Source organism: Ambystoma mexicanum, chromosome 1p (assembly GCF_040938575.1).
Source record: "Ambystoma mexicanum isolate Mex_15411 chromosome 1p, UKY_AmexF1_1, whole genome shotgun sequence".
NCBI classification, from domain to species: domain Eukaryota; kingdom Metazoa; phylum Chordata; class Amphibia; order Caudata; family Ambystomatidae; genus Ambystoma; species Ambystoma mexicanum.
The window spans coordinates 223,192,774-223,209,809 of NC_090921.1; the positions used below are offsets into that span (position 1 = coordinate 223,192,774).

The 17,036-nt window shown below is 43.8% G+C and overlaps 1 protein-coding gene across 1 annotated transcript in view; it reads right to left on the minus strand.

Moving 5' to 3' along the window:
• The window catches only part of STAG3 (STAG3 cohesin complex component), a 2,261,782-nt gene that overhangs the window by 741,818 nt on the left and 1,502,928 nt on the right, over positions 1-17,036 (minus strand). The window contains exon 22 of the mRNA XM_069646424.1: positions 8,588-8,668. Within this exon, the coding sequence (XP_069502525.1) occupies positions 8,588-8,668 (81 nt within the window). The remainder of the gene's footprint in view (positions 1-8,587; positions 8,669-17,036) is intronic.

Consider the following 17,036-nt stretch of genomic DNA (forward strand, 5'->3'; position numbering starts at 1 on the left):
ATCTCCAGCCGGGAGAGTCTTCTTCCCTTGACTGGTGGGGACAACCAGTTTCTGCCTTCTTTTCGCCTCCCTGAAGCATCTCGTGGCTGCCTTGCCTGTGCCAAGCACCCCGGCAACCGGGATACCACTTTTTACCTCAACCGCGAAAGAGGGATAACATCCTTTTAACCGGAAAAAAATCCACGGCTGTTTTCTTCCCTGGTAGTGCAACGACCTTCAGCTTTCCTCCACGTCGAGATCTTCTCTTCCTCTGGACGACGCCGCGACTTGCACCCACTACCAGGAACAACTGCCACCACTGGAGGATCCTTTCCATTTTAAAGGTACCGTGTTCCGCCCGGCTTCCCTTGCCACCGATTGTACGGGGTAGATTTAGCCCTCGGCTCGCGAACCTGGGTAAGCCTGGGACACCCTAACTAAACTTTTCGAAACTTAGTAAAACCTTTCCTACTCACCTGTAAAGACTTGTGACATTGTGTGATCTTGGACATCTTTCCGCCTGGCGTTCCCTAGAGTGGGCCTGGCAACCGAACTTCCTTGCTCCGCAATAGACTGCCTTTCTAAACTTACTGTGAATCTCTGAAAAGTGTTTTACCTTGCTGCTTTCATTACTTCTGCCTTTTCCCTCCCTTTTTAACTAACTTGTTGGAATGCCATCTAACGTTAAGCGCTCACCTCTGTTTGGAAATAAGTGGTGTTAACTTAGACTTGTCCAACAAATAACTAGGGATGTACATATAAGTAATAGTGACTGTGTTTTGACTTACTTACCTTTTCTGTGCTAGTGTAATTTATGAGTGTTTCTTTTAAATAAATAATTATATACGTTTACACCTAGCTCTGGTCAGTGTTTGCTTGTACTACTGTGCCTCTGTATCTATTATGTATGCTCTATATACTGCCTAACTCTTCTTGAGGGAAGTCTGACTGCTCAGCCACAGCTACCAGATACCTCTGGGTGGTACAGACTGCTACCAAGTGGGTTTACTGCCAAACACCTGTAGTCTTAAATCTTTTGCAGTGGTCCCAGAGGGAACTGCACAGGTTTCTGCCTAACATACAGGCTTGTACCAAAGGTGAAATTGTACTGCCACTTGTAGACTTAATCACCTGTAGTGTTCCCTATGGGTACTGCAGAGGATTCTGCCTAACACTGGTGTACAGCGGTGGGATTTTTAAGTATAGAGATTACACTTAGAGTGCTGCTATTACCTTGGGTCAACTAACCACAAGGCTAAACACCACAGAATTCTAAAAAGAACCACTCTAGTAAAGGATACAAATCTGAACTGGTTGCTAAATTATTGGGAAAAAAAAGTCTGGAGAGTGGGTCAGAAGGACCTACCACTCCAGCAAATGTGGATAATGAAGTTTCCGATTCTGAGAGTGTTGGATTAGAAGAAGTATATGAGTCTTTGTTTGGAGGCCCTACAAATCCCTTACCTGCTCAGAGACCCCAACCTCTATCCACAGGGACCCCAACAGGTCCTACACTTACTCCTGAATTTATTGCACTTGAGAAAATGAGACTTGAGCTGGAAGTGAAATGTATTGATGCAAACTGCTATGAAACATCAATAATTAAGGCTCAGAGAAATGGAGAAGGCTCATGCTTTAGAGTGAAGAAATTGAGTGTAGAAAATGCTTCTCTCCCAGGATCTCCTAGGTCTTCCAGTCCTAAGAGACCCTGTATGTCAAAGGAAATGATTGGTATGTATGAGACAATATTGGATGTTTTGGATTGGTTAGCAATGTTTGAATACAATCATGGGATTCAGGGTATCTCAGGGAATCAGTTGATTCCTTGGCTTTTCTCTAGGCTCCCCCCAGTTGCAAGTGATGCTGTCATGGAATTGGGGGAGGTGGATAAACAGGATGAGTGTGTGAAGCTAGCTTTGATAGCTAGATTTGGGAAGACCCCTTCCCAGTACTTCAAGAGGTTTAGGACCCTCAAAAAGCATGATGGTACCCCTTGGCCTACCTGGGTGTGTGAATGTTTGAAAAATTAGATGGTGGGTTAAGGGTTACAAATTGAACACTTATGAAGGTTTGAGGAATCATGTTATGTTGGAGTCAATTTATGATGCCCGCTCTCCTGAGCTGAGACAGCACTTGGCTGATTCAAAGGAGATCGATCCTAAGTAATTAGCTAGGGCTGGTGACTTGTGGGTTGAAAGGGGATTCCAGATGTAAGGGTAAACATTGAGGGGTCCAGACGGTCTCCCTTAGCCTTCTCCCAGGTGGAAGAAGTACCTATGACAAGTGGTAACTTTCAGTTACTGGCTGATGAACCCATGAGAGTCTCAGCTATTGTTTATGTAGTGTTCTTGGGTCTTTGGGAACAACAGAACTTCGAAGTTTACAACTCAATCCCAGATAATACTAAAGAGTATTACAAAGACAGTGTTCTTGTAAATGGTCAGGAGACCCCTTCCATCAGACACACTGTATCCAGCATAACTGTGGTTGATAAATGTTTTTTCAAGGTAGAGGATGTTGCTAAGGCACCCAAATACCCAACCAAGTTAGCTGGAGGCCCTATGCAAATGGTTCCCCAGTTACCAGCTCTCATCCAGTGCAATGACATGACTGTCAGAATACCTGTTAGTGTACAGAGTGAAGTACCTGGGAGAGTTATGCTGGGTAATGACCTAAAAACTCTTGGAGTTGTGTCCAGTACCCCCAGACCTTCCAGTAAGAGGAAGCAGGAGCTCGCAAGGTCTGCAAGGGAGAGAACGTTGAGAGGCTCTCCTGGGGACTTGATAGAAGAAACTATCACCCCAAGTCCACAGGACTTACTGATATTGCAAGACAAAAAGAGAAAGGGGAAACTAAAGTCTGCCAGCAAGAAAACAGCAAGCACATCAAGACTGTCCAAAGTTACCCCTATGACTCCTCCACCAGCTGATGCTGAGTGTGAGGTCCAACCCTGTGTGGTTCAACCAGAAACTGAGGAATCAGATCTGGAAGAAGATCTTACTCTGGTTGGAGATCTTGACCCCGTTGAACATCCTGAGCTGCAGTCCTTACTGGCAGAAGGTGGACCCAACAGGGCAGACTTCAGTAGAGAACAAAAGAGTGTCCTACTCTTGAAGGTCTTCGCCTACGGGCATCTTCTCAGATCAATGGGAAAGAGCCTGGGAAGTCTAGGTTGCACTGGCAAGATGGCCTCTTCTGCAGTGAACCGACTGAGTCAACCCCTGGAGACTACAAAAGACTTGTAGTACCTCTAGAGAACCGACTCCAGTTCCTACAGTTAGCCTACGAGATACCTTTGGCTGGTCACTTAAGCTTTAAGAAGACTAAGGAAAGGCACTCCCTTTACTTCTACTGGCCTAAAATGGGTTCAGAAGTAGACAAGTTATGTAGGAGCTGTCACACTTGCCAAACCTCTGGCAAGAGTATAGCCAAGAATGTGGCACCCATGGTCCATCTCCCAGTGGTGGGAGTTCCTTTTGAGAGGGTCGGGATTGACATTGTTGGTCCTCTTGATCCTCCCACATCTTCAGGTAACAGGTTTATCCTGGTGGTAGTAGACCATGCTACTAGGTATCCTGAAGCAATACCTATGAGAACTGTTACAGCTCAGGCTGTGGCTAAGGCCCTACTTTGTATTTTTACCAGAGTAGGTTTTCCTAAGGAAGTGATATCTGACAGGGGATCCAACTTTATGTCCCACTACATGCAAATCATGTGGAAAAACTGTGGAGTCACTTACAAGTTCTCTACTGCCTACCATCCACAAACCAATGGACTGGTGGAGAGGTTTAACAGAACTAAGAAGAGCATGATAGGTGCTTTAGAAGAACCCCTTAAAAGAAAGATGGACCTTCTACTGCCATGCCTTCTCTTTGCATATAGAGAAGTCCCTCAGGAGGGAGTAGGTTACAGTCCCGTTGAACTTCTCTATGGCGATCCAGTCAGAGGTCCATTGGCCCTGATTAAGGAGGGGTTGGAGAGTGCTCCTTCCCCCAAGCCAGTAAGAGTGACTGACTATGTGATAGGTCTCCGGAGGAGAATGTCACATATGATGGCAGAGGCAAGTGATAACTTGAAAGCTGGTCAAGCTCTGGTCAAGCATTGGCATGACCAGAAGGTTAGCATGGTTGAGTTTACTCAAGACCAGCTTGTTCTTGTTATGGTACCCACAAGGCAGAGGGCCTTGCAGGACAAGTGGATAGGACCCTTCAAAGGTGTGGGTAAACTTGGAGAGGTGAACTATCTGGTGGACTTAGGCAATCCTAAGGAGGCTCCCAGAGTCTTTCACAACAACCGTTTAAAGGCTTATGTCTCTAGAACTGAGATATGAGCTTTGATTCTAGCTTCAGCTCAGGAGGAGGAGGAGGAGAGTGAACCTCTGCCTGACCTCCTCGGAGGTTTACCTTTAGATGAGAAAGTGGAAGGAGTTAATTTATCTTCCAGTCTAACATCTGACCAGCAAGATGAGTGCAAGTTACTGTTGAATCTGTTTGCCTCTCTGTTCTCACTTTCACCAGGCAGAACCGTTGGGGCCAGCATGATATACGCACTGGGGACTGTTTGCCTGTGAAAAGCAGGGGGTACAAAATGTCAGACAATGTCAGAACCCTCATAAAGAATGAGGTCAACAAGATGCTTGATCCTGGGGTTATAGAACCCTCTACTAGTCCATGGTCTAGCCCAGTTGTGCTTGTACCAAAGGCAGGATCCAAGGAGTTGAGATTCTGCGTGGACTATAGAGCTCTAAATGCAGTCATCAAGACTGATGCCCATCCTTTACCTAGGACAGATGAGCTGGTGGACAAACTTGGTGCAGCCAAGTACCTCAGCACATTTGACCTAACGTCAGGCTATTGGCAAACAGCCCTGACAGACCATGCAAAGGAGAAAACTGCATTCTCCACCCCAGCAGGCCTCCATCAGTTTACTGTGATGCCTTTTTGACTAAAGAATGCACATGCTACATTTCAGAAGATGGTCAATCAAGTTCTGAACGGGATAGAGGACATCTGCATGGCATGCTTGGATGACATTGCAGTGTTCAGCCCTACATGGAAAGAACATATTGATCACCTGGGGTATGTTTTGCAGGCTCCTGAACAGGCCCATCTAACTATAAAGGCAAGTAAATGTCAAATTGGTCAGAGCACAGTGGTCTACCTTGGACATGAGGTAGGAGGAGTTGAAATAAGGCCATTGCCTAGAAAAGTACAAGATGTCCAAAACTGGGCCATCCCTACTACTCAAACCCAAGTGGGAGCCTTCCTAGGTCTCAATTGGGTACTACAGGAACTTCATAGAGAACTATGGGTCCATAGCTTCTCCATTGAATGTTATCTCCTCTCCCAAATTTCCTAAGGTCAGATGGATTGAGGAGTGCACTCGAGCCTTTGAAGGACTGAAGAAAGCCCTTTGTCAAGCTCCAGTCCTAAGAGCTCCTGACTACCACCAACCCTTCATTGTACAAACTGATGCTTCAAATGCAGGTATAGGTGCCGTCCTTAGTCAACTGGATGAGAAAGGTAGGGAACATCCCATTTGTTTCATCAGCTGGAAGTTAAAGGATCCTGAGACAAGGTGGGCAACAATAGAACACAAATGTTTTGCTATTGTGTGGGCACTGAAGAAGTTTAGACCATACTTATATGGATCTACTTTCATTATTCAGACTGACCACCAACCCTTGAGATGGCTGATGCAAATGAAAGGGGAAAACCCCAAACTACTAAGATGGTCAATCTGCCTGCAAGGGTTTGATTTCACCATTGAGCACAGAGCAGGAAATCACCACCAAAATGCTGATGGTCTAGGAGGTTTATAACCGACTTGAGGTATGAGATCCATCCAGGAGTGGATTAAATCCTCCTGTCCCTTAGTCTGGGGGTGGGACGGCGAGTGTTGGGGAGAATTCTCATTTATGGCTAATTTCCCTCACCTAGTGAGTCCCTCAGCAGCTTTGCTGTATTTCTGGGGTTTATTTTTTCCACCTGGTCAGAGTGTGAACCTTTTTCCCCCACTCTTACATGTGTTTTGCTATGTGCATTTTTACTTTTTGTGTGATCTTGGGCTCTGGAGCCTCACCATTCCATGAGCCCAACGTTTGTGTGTGTTACACAGCACCTTCAGTGCAGTGAACAGAGTTGTCTTTGAGACTTCCCACTGACTCAATTTTTCTGGGGCCGATTACTGCCCCCCAGAAACAGGAAACAGTTGCCATTTACTTTATGTAGTCATTTAACCTACAGGCCCAGTACACCCCATCTTACATGGAGTATTGGAAAGGGATAACTAACCCCTTTTTTGTCTGTACCATCTGGAGCCTTGTTTTGCTCCCTTAGCACTAAGACTTGGCTGGTGGCTGTGGTATCTACCCTATCTTTTCTACCGCAATTATACTATATAAACGTGGTACTGTTTTAGGCTATGATATTAGCCTCGAACATAAACCCGCTTGATCAAATACGACCTTTGGCGGGCTTCTGCGAAGAAGCACTCCTTTGGCATCTGGGTGTCTAGGTGGGCTGAATGTGAGGGTGGGGTTTAATAACCCCCCGCACAGGGTCTCCCTGGATACCCAAGTCGCACTTTGTGTCCAGTGGCTGTAGGGGTTGTCCAGGCTGGAGGGGTTGTCCAGGCTGGACAACCCCCCTTGCTGTGTAATTGACAGCCAGGCTGTGTATATGGGGGATTTTCGCATAAAAGGCAGGACTCTTGGGCTGGAAGTCAGAGTTGCCACTGGAACTACAAGAACCGAAGAGAAGCGGAGAAGAAGATGGATGCTGCAACCCCTGAAGCCCTGCTGCAGTCCTTAGCCATCTACAACGACAGAAGATCCAGTCCAGAGTCTTCTTCCCTTGAGCCTGGTGGGATCAACCAGCTCACCTTTCTACAGCCAGAGAATCCGCTCTTGGGTCGAAATCGCTGCATGAAGCTGCAGTGGTCCGGATAGTCATCAAAAGAGCCCTCTCTGTTTTAAAGGAGCGCACCTTTTATTCACCTTTGCTTTTGCTGCTGGCCTCATCCCTGGGTAGTGCAGATCGCTCCAGAAGTCGTCCTTCTTGTCCGCACGACTGAAGCTTCAGGAACCGTGAATCTGCAGGAACTAACAACAACAACTGCTGTGGTTCCAGCTTTTTTCATACGAATAAGGTACTGTGCACATTTGGTCGTTCTATACGTCCGACCTTGAGAAATCGGGGTGAACCCTTTTTCTTAGAAAAGGCTTATCCTTTCTTCTTTCCCTCTTATAACTTTTGCCTCCCTTTGACAATATCCAAGTACTCCTGGCAACGTTAATCTCAAACTGTTCTAATCGTGTGATCCTCGACAACAGAGCCCTGCTCCATTTGACACTGGCACAGGCCTATTGACTTTATCTGTCTCTTAGAATACGTCCTGTGATTCAAGTGCCTTGACAAAAGTATTGCCTATGATTTGTATCCCCTTTTGCCTTGGTTTTTATTCAATGTGCTAAATGTGTTTTGACTACGGTTACAATTCTTCCCGCGGGTACGCTTTTCTTTCGTAAGACTGAACTGTCATTACTGTCAAAATGTGAGCGCTGCTTAACCCCCGGTAACGTCTTTTGTTTCAAAACACCGGTCTGTCAAATCCTAATGTACTTACCTTGAATTGACCTGAACCAAAGGCATTGGTTGTGTGTGGTATATTTTAGAGTGTGGTTTTACTTAGTAGAAGTGAAGTGATTTGTGAACAGATGGTTTAAAAATATATGTACTTATATTTTTTTTAACCAGAAACCTTGAGTCAGTGTTTGAGTCACAGTAAATGTAGTCCTTTGTGTAATCCCCATTACTGCTCATTTGCGCTTGAGATAAGTCTGGCTGCTCCGCTACTGCTACCACTATAACTGTGTAGTACGGACTTGTACCAAAGGTGAAATTGTACTGCCACTTGTAGACTTAATCATCTGTAGTGTTCCTTAATGGTACCGCAGAGGATTCTGCCTAAATTACAGCTCAATGATTTTCAATTGCAAAATACAGAGGAGACCATAGCTGAATTTAAAATGAGTTTTGCTTCAGCTTAACCCTCCCCAGAAACCACCAGATGAAAGTCGATCTGCCCAGCACATGAAGGGTGGGGACTTTGTTTTATCTCCCAAACATCTGCACTGCCTGTACTCAATCAAAAAAGTGACAGCAGCATTTGTTTAATGATCCTTGTAAAGGATAAACATGACATGCCTGAATGATTGCAGGCACGCAGTTTAATAAAGTAGTACTTAATGTATTTTGTAGGGGAAACTATTCGTCTTTGAGTGCTAATTAATGAAGTATTCTGTCAAATATCTTATTTTAAGGCCAACTTTGGCCGAATACTTAAAGTCGAATTTAGGTACACCCCTAGTTCTTTGACTACTAATCACTTATGTAAAATCAATACAAAATTAACAAAACGTATGTTCCCTGTTCAGCGGTCGCATCATGATGGAAATGATAGTTGCACTGTTGGCCATGCTGATTTTGTATCGTCCGATTATTGAATATGAAGACTCCTGCATTAAAGAATTCTGATACAGAGGGATTAGACACAAATGAGGTTGATGGTTTACAAAATTGCTACATACTGCATATCCCTTTCTCACCTTTTTTGGCAGTGTAGTTGAGGCCTGGCACAGTTCCCACAGGATGAAGAAATGAGCACAAGTGAGAGCTGGCACCATAATCTGCAAGAAAAAAAAGACGTATCTGTCCAAAGTGAAGAATAGAACAGTTAAAGATGGCAAGTATGCAGCATTGTGGCCAGTGACAAGGAATTGTGAAAGTGCTCTATTCCACTCTTACTGTGATACACAAGGAGGAAAAGACAGTGATTGGATTTGTAGGTATGGCAGAGAACTGGGGCTAGGAGGGAATTAAAGGAAAGAAGAAAGGGGAAATGCAGTATACCACACTGAAATACAGAAAGTGAAAAGCCAGACTGAAATAGGGAAAGTGAAAAGCGAGAATGACTGTGCAAAAAGGCTATGACTATGGATAGAAAAAGAGCAAAGGAGAGCTATTTATTTGGAGAAAGGAAGAACCGAGACAGGAAAGATTCAGGGACAGATAATGCTGGGTGGAGAAAGTCCAGCATCATCAGTTTATGTATACACAACTGCAAAACTCTCTTGGAGGATTAGTCCCATTCGTTCCTCCCCATGCTGCAGTTTTTAACACTGATTGGGCTGATGTGTATTATGAATTTAATGAAGAGAAATTCAGTATGGCAGAGATACTATATATGGAAATAGAGAGAGAGAGAGTGCACAGCTTTTCTAATCTGTTGTTTTGTGCTTTTCTTTGTAATATTCTTTTGTCAATTGAATGTTCATTAGTAGGGTGAAGCCCACTATCCAGTGCCACCGTGTGAGGCACTAAAAGCAAACAAACAGAAGACAGACCTAGGCCAAATAGCATTCCGTGTGGGCCGCACACCCTTAATACCCACTATGGGTTAAACATTTACTTGATACTTAAATATGAACTTCGATACAATTGTAACCATTCAAAAGTGGTTTTATTTTTCAAAAAGTAATCTGTGTTTTCAGATCATCAAGTTAGTGATTAAATTTCATCAATTAGGTTAGCACTGAGAAACTCATTGGGCTAATGCATTTCGGAAGTAATTCCTTCTTCAGAGCCCGGTTATAAATACTAATAAGGTGATATCAACATATCCAAAAGTATCATGTCCATTGGTGCATTACAACAGCCCCAAATCACAATTCCAAGTTAAAATGCAACTTAACACCATATTACGTATCACAATGTTTCAACAACACAGGGCGCCCACAAGTACAAACAAACATACAACCATGTGTAGAGAGAGAAAAGGTGAAAGAATTGACTTGATTAATCCACATCCTACATAAAATCACCAATTACAATTTTAGGCATATCCTTCAGCCAGTTAAATAGGTGTTCGTAGTACAATGTCTTTTCTGCATGCATTCCTGTGTTTTTCCAATTCGATATTAACTTAGTAGTAACACAACTGTGTTCTCTTACTTTAGTGGAGTGGCAATGTTGGCTATAAAGTAACACTGACCATGCAGTGCGCCCCATTATTGTGATTTATACGTTCTATTAGCGAACTAATCAATTCTATATATTGGTAAGTGCGTGACTGTGTATGTTTCCATGCATCAGGAGTCACTGACCTGTCTGCTGTAATTTTTTTACTTGCACAGAAACATCCGTGTTTGTCGATCAAAATACGCTGTTAGACGACAAAGTGATCAGGATTAGAGTTTCTTATTTTTACCTTTATGTTGTCTGTTGCACCTTAAGTACGCTTGATCTAACATCCAGATAGTCTTACCTTCGAGTGTCAGGAGCCTGGTCCTGCTCCTGCTAACGTGATCGGTGAACCTGGTCTCTGTACGTGGCGTTACTAGGACTACGTTAGGTCCCAATATGGCCACGCGTGTGTAGACGCTTCGACCATGTTGGTAGGGGCAAAAATAGAGTGTTTATGGGCTGTTAGGCTAGTGCCCTGATGCCTGTGTACTGATGATTATATTTTTAGCAATTACTATTGCAGATGTCACTACGATTCACCAAACAATAATGAAGTCCTAAAGTGGTTTGTAGAGATACATTTGCACGCTACAAACAGCAACACGTGTATAGTATACAGTCTACAGTCACTAGGCATATAGCCAGTGTGCTGTAACAATTAGTGTCGAGTATACTCATACTTCAATTATGAATCAGATGTTAAAGCTTATTTAAATCACGGAATCTCTTATTATGCATGTCTGTAATGCAAAAACTGAGTGACTAATCAAGAAATTCTACATTTATTCTATGGTATAAATGATGGTTGTGCTATATGTCAGAGTACCACATACTCGTGTTACTCTTGTTGTGTGAAACTATATACTGTTCTAACCACTCATTGAATCATCTCACATTGGTAGCATTACATTATGTTTAGCATGAACAAAACAACAATATTTTTTATAAAAACAATTAAGATCAAATTCTTCATTGAGTCCTCGTGGGGATAGTGCTTCTAAGCTTCTATCCAGCGGTCTATCCAGTATGCTTCTTTTTGCGGTCTTCTTTTCTTCATGTCTGTGTGTGAGCCGTGTGCTTCAATGGTTTTGACTTGAAATTTAACCTGAGAAATGTTGTGCTGCTTCTCATTAAAATGTCTTGCGACCGCAGAGTTCATGTTGCTGTTACGTAAACATGACTTATGTTCATTCATTCGAATTCTCAATTTTCGTCCTGTTTCTCCCACATAATAAAGCCTGCATGGGCAACGAATGCAATAGATGCAATTTTCTGTGCTGCAAGTTGCGTAGCATCCGATTGCTATTTTCTCTCCAGTGTAAGGATGTGGGACTAACCCGCCTTTGATGACAGTTCAGGCATGGATTGGTCCCTACTTTCGTCCCTACTTTCTTTGGTTCAGTCCTTTTCTTTTTCGTGTCTCTGGTGTTCATGAGCAAGTCTCTCAGATTACTTGATCTTTGATATGCAAATGTTGGGCTTTCGGAAAAAAGATTTTTGGTTCTTTCATCACTCCTGAGTATTGTCCAATGTTTGTTAATGCACCTTTTGATCTGCATACTTTGTGAGGAGAATTTTGACACATATACTAGCGCTGGGGATTGTTTCTTATCTTTGTGTATAAGTGTGCTGGCTCTTGTTTTGTTGGATGACTTCTTTGCCGTTTGCAAATCTTTCCTGAGATAATAGCCTCTTTCTTAGAGTTTTTTACTTAGTTTCTCTAACTCTTGTTCACATTCTCTCTCATCACTGATGATCTGTTTTAAGCGCAGCATTTGGCCATAAGGTATGTTCTTCAGGGTGTTCTGCAGGTGAAAACTCATGCGGTGTAGCAAGTTATTCCGGTCGGTTGGTTTAGTAAACAGGGAGGTTGTGATCTGATGGTTGTGTATGTTAACACTAATGTCCAGGTGGTGTATGCCTGGAATGCCAATCTCTGTGGTAAACTGTATCCGTGGATCTATACTGTTGATGTAAATCAAATTCATAAAGTGATTGTCTTGTTCCTTGCCAGATTCCGAAAATGTCGTCTATATTACGCACCCATTTTTTCAATTTGTTATTCCATTCCTCTTTTTGTAGAATGTGAGTTGTTTCGAAACGGTGCATAAATGCATTTGCATAGGGAGGTGCCACAATTGCACCCATCGCAGTGCTGGAAGTTTGGATGTAGAATTCCTTTTTGTACTCAAAGTAAGAGTTCTTTGAGCTGAAGGTAAGTAGTGTCAGAATGAATTCTTTCACTGCTACCATCTCCCCTTCTTGTAACAGTAGCCACTCAACCGCTTCTTGACCCAGGTCATGAGGAATACTTGTGTACAAATTAGTTACATCGATCGTAAAAAGTATGTACTGTTCGTTTAGTTGTACCTCTTCTATTATATTCAAGAAGTGGGTGCTGTCTTTTACATAAGTTGATGTCTTCTGTATTAAGGGTTGAAGGAAATGGTCAATGTAAGTTCTTAGTGGTTGCAGGATTCCACCCGTGGCAGCCACTATTGGTCTTCCTGGTGGATGAATGAGACTTATGTATTTTGGGCAACAAATAAAAGTGAGGTGTGTTAGGTTTCGGATTAAGTAGAAAAGCTTTGGTTTTCTTAGATATCATGTCTCTCTCTTCTGCTTTGGTCAGCAGTTCTTCTAAGTTGTTTCTTATCTCCATAGTTGGGTCATGATCGATTTTAGAGTAGACCTAGTTAAGTTATCTCTTACATCCTTTCTCATAATCCAGTGTGTCCTGTAGTATTGATGCACCCCCTTTGTCGGCCGGTTTTATGGTTATCGTGTCGTCAGAGTATAAGTTCTGAATTATTGACATTTCTCCTCTGCTGAGGTTTCTATTCTTAGACACACCATACTTAATCTTCTTGAGAACTGCTGTAACCATTCTTTCAAAGATTTCGATAGATCGAACACTGACAGGTGGTACAAATGTACTTTTAGGCTTGATTTCAACTAACTCTGGTGGTTCATGTGTAGAAGCAGTATTCTCCATTTCTGCAAAGAAAACAGAGTTTTAGTTAGTTTTCTAGTAAGCTTGTGTAATTCGACCTTGGTATTAAATAAATTAGTGTTATAGGTAGGTAAGAATTTCAACCCTTTTTGTAGAATGTCTTCTTCTTGTTTGGTGAGTGTCCTGTTTGAAATGTTGACCACTAAGTTGCTCGTGCTTGAAATCTAGTTTGCACTCCGGGACCTTTTCCTCTTCCCCCCTCCTCATTCGTTTCTTCCTTGTTGATTGTCTAAAAAAGACCCTGCATTGGTGCTTTGGAGTAGCTCTACCAGCGTCTCTTCCTTCTTCCGTTCTATGTTGTGGTGCTTGTGAAGTTTGCTCATCTCAGTTAGAGTCTGTATCTGAGCTGCTGCTGTACTGAGCGTACTTAAGGTGCAACAGACAACATAAATGTAAAAATAAGAAACTTTAAACCTGATCATTTTGTCGTCTAACAGCGTATTTCGATCGACAAACAACGAAGTTTCCGTGCAAGTTAAAAATTACGGCAGACAGGTCAGTGACTCCTGATGCATGGAAACATTCACATACACGCACTTACTTCTGAAATGCATTAGCCCAATGAGTTACAGTTTGCCCCAGCCTAATTGATGAAATGTAATCACTAATTTGATGGTCTGAAAACACAGATTACTTTTTGAAAAATAAAACGACTTTTGAATGGTTATAATTGTATCGAAGTTCATATTTAAGTATCAAGTAAATGTTTAACCCATAGTGGGTATTAAGTGTGTGCGGCCCACACCAAAGGCTATTTGGCCTAGGTCTTTCTTCTGTTTCAGAGATACTATATATCCCATCCCGAAGCAACCCTCCCTCTTTCATTCTGCCTTGTATGACTTCAATTACCAGATTATCATGCTGAAAATCATAACTGTTCACATACCAAAGAATCCATTAAGTGATAACCAGAGTGCTGCAGGAAGAGAACATGCCGTTTTTGGGAAAACCAGAGATACAGCTACCCTGCAAGTACAAGAAATAATGCTGGGGCCGAAAAGGGAGCACAGATGGAAACCGGGCTTATCCCAGCCAATGATCAATCATTGGATGTAGGCCTGGCAGTCTTGCCGGTGCAAATAGGTGCAGGTAAAGGCCCCTGCCTTCGAAAGGTTGATACAGGCATCCAGACTGACCCCCTGGCTCAACCTATTATGTCTGCTAGTGTTCCTAGAAGGGTAGAGGAAACCTTAATTGTGGAAGAAATAATAGTCGAGGCCCAAAAGAATGTGCCTGCTACGGGATCCATCCCAATCGGTGAGGAAAGAAGGCAAATAAATATTGCTAGCACTAGATTTGGCTGTCTCATAGGCTGGGCTGACCGTCCCAATTAAGCGTTTGGTATCTTAGACCGAAAGTCTGACACTAATTAATATTGTATCAGCTAGGTGATTATTTGAAAACCTCCTGTAACGCTTGCCTTATCTCTGCGGAAGCATCAGGACCCTTGGGATGGCTGGCACTGCTTGGGCGTCTGATTGTGTGCTGTCTGGCTTCACCTATCGAGAGATGACATGTGTTACCCATCTGAACCCTGTGCACACCCACTTCCCTGACTCCTCCCGTTTTTCGCCCGTGTTTGCCCACTGGGCGCTCAGCTCATCTGGGTTATAATGATGGTGGGCTCTCCCTCCTGTCGTCAATGACGGGGGCGCTATCTTCTATGATGTGCGCCACCAGTTTCCTTACCGGCGTTCAAGCCCAGACCGACTGTGGCCTGATAGTGCGTTTCTTCGCTGTCCCTTGATGTGTAAGGACGATGTGAAGAGGCTTGTGTAGAGTCCTGTGGCCTTGGTCCGGCTGATGCCTTCAGCGGTCTGGCCAGGCTACTTGCAGAGGCTCTGTGCTATTCAGCACTGTTCTCAGACTCTGAATGTCCAAGCCCTGGCAATGTCTTAAATGTAATCCTTGGTGGTTGGGACATTAGTGTGTCTAACAGGATAGCAGCAGTAATAATTGAGTGCAGGGTGGCTTGAGCTGCATGCTTTCTTTTGCAACGCTTATGCACATGGTTGCTTTGCTTGCAGGTGGAAAGAAAAGCGGCAAGTGTTTATCCGATGCCGCTCCACTTTTCTGCTTTCTTCATCTCCCCAATACAGGGGCGGTCCGCTGCACGGCTTTTTAACGGGAGGGGTTGCAAGCCGGGAGAGCGATTGAGGCAAGCGCTTCTGAGGGATGGTGAGAAGAGCTGCGAGCACGATTAGGGATGGAAGCCGACGCTTCTGAAAACGAAAACAAACCAGAGCTGTGACAGGAGGCCAGCGCAATGCAGTTGAGTTACTGGCAGGCTGCAATCTGTAGGTGTTGCAAACAGATCTCCAACATCCGTCGTTCTTTCCTTTTTGCAGGTCGGTCGGAGGTACACAGGTAACGTTAAGCGTTAAATGCATTACAGAATCAAGCGTGCTTCTTATTGCTGATTGATTTTTTATCCATCAGCTGGGATTTTTGGATACCGAAGCTTGAACCTCATTAATCAATCTTCTCGGGTTAAGTATGTTGTGGGTTTGTATTCTTCTTGGTCTGTGTGGTCTTGTCACAGTAGGGCTGGTTTCACAGGTTCTTCGCAGTGATGGGCCGCGGGTAGTGGTCGAAGGGGTTTGCAGTGGTGGCAGTGAGTCTTCTGATCAGAGGGTTCGAGTTCTGATCCAGTCCTTGGCAGAAGTTCTTAGCTTCGCTAGATGTTCCTCCAACATCTCGATGTCCAGGTCTCTGTGAAGGTCTGCTATCCTTGTGAAGATTGGAGCTCCAGACGAGATCCGCAGGGTCTTGTTCTTGACTATCTGAAGACTCTACCGGTGTCGCTCATGGCAGGTCATCCATGCTGGGGAGGCATACGTCAGTGTTGGTCTGATGATTGCCTTGTAGACGTTGATCTTTGTTCGGAGGGGCATGGACTTGGTCTACAGGAGTGGGTACAGTGCAGCCATCTTTCCTGTTGCCTTCTGCTGAGTGTTCTCGATGTGGCTTTCCCAGTTGAGGTTGCTGTCCAGGGTCACACCGAGGTAGCGGCTGATGCTCTCCCATTTGATGGTCTCCCTGTTGAGGCTGATTTGTGGGTGCTCCTTGATCTTCTTTCTGGTGAACAGTGTTGAGTGCAAAGCAGCATGCCTGGGAGTGGCTTTTATAGCTAGCCACTCCCATCCACTGGATCAGCAGTCGTCAGAAGTGTTCATGCAGGTGACGACGGGAAACACAGTAATGGAGGAGGCACCCCGATAACCCGTGCGGGGTCCTCCTCCTCCCTCCCCCCTGGGTAAGGTGCCCGCCAAAGTGCGGCAAAACATGCAAAAGCCAGCGAAGGGCGGACAAAGGAAAGGGGGGGATGCCCCTTATAACATGTGTGTGTCCTGCCGCAGGAAGTTGATAAGTATTATGGTTTGTGGAAACTAAAAATTCCCCTTGGTGGATACGCACACGTCTGAAAGAATATAGGGTTTTGTGTGCACGTGGATTGAAGGCTAGCTTCTGCCGTGTGGTGAGTTAGACGATTTTCCACTACCGCCTATATAGTAAACAAGTTAGAGAAAGTACAGACCTCACAGACTGTGCTCTAACATCCTGTCATAATTATACATTTATCCATTCAAGTGGTTCGTGGTGTATTAGCAACTCAAAAGAATAGTAGATAGAACACTTGAGTCAAGGTAAGTATATACACCTCTGTATTATCATTCATACAGATTGACATTATATATTCCAAAAAAGTTTGAAGTAAAAATCAACACTCAAGTTGGAAGATGTAAAGAACACGACGACACACCTACACGCGTTTCAACCCAAAAAGGTTGTCCTCAGGGCGTAAGAACAAGTAATATTAGGGCAAATTTTATAACACTCTTTAGTCAATGGCTTTGTTTAGAACATTTTGAGAATGGCTTTTTTCTAACGCGGAGAGTGGGGAGACATAAAACCAGAGAGGGGGGTAGAGAAAACAGAGGCAAAAACAGAAAAAACAGAAAAAACATTGTTAGATGAATCTGATTTTTTCCACACAAGGTACTCAAACTATGAAAATT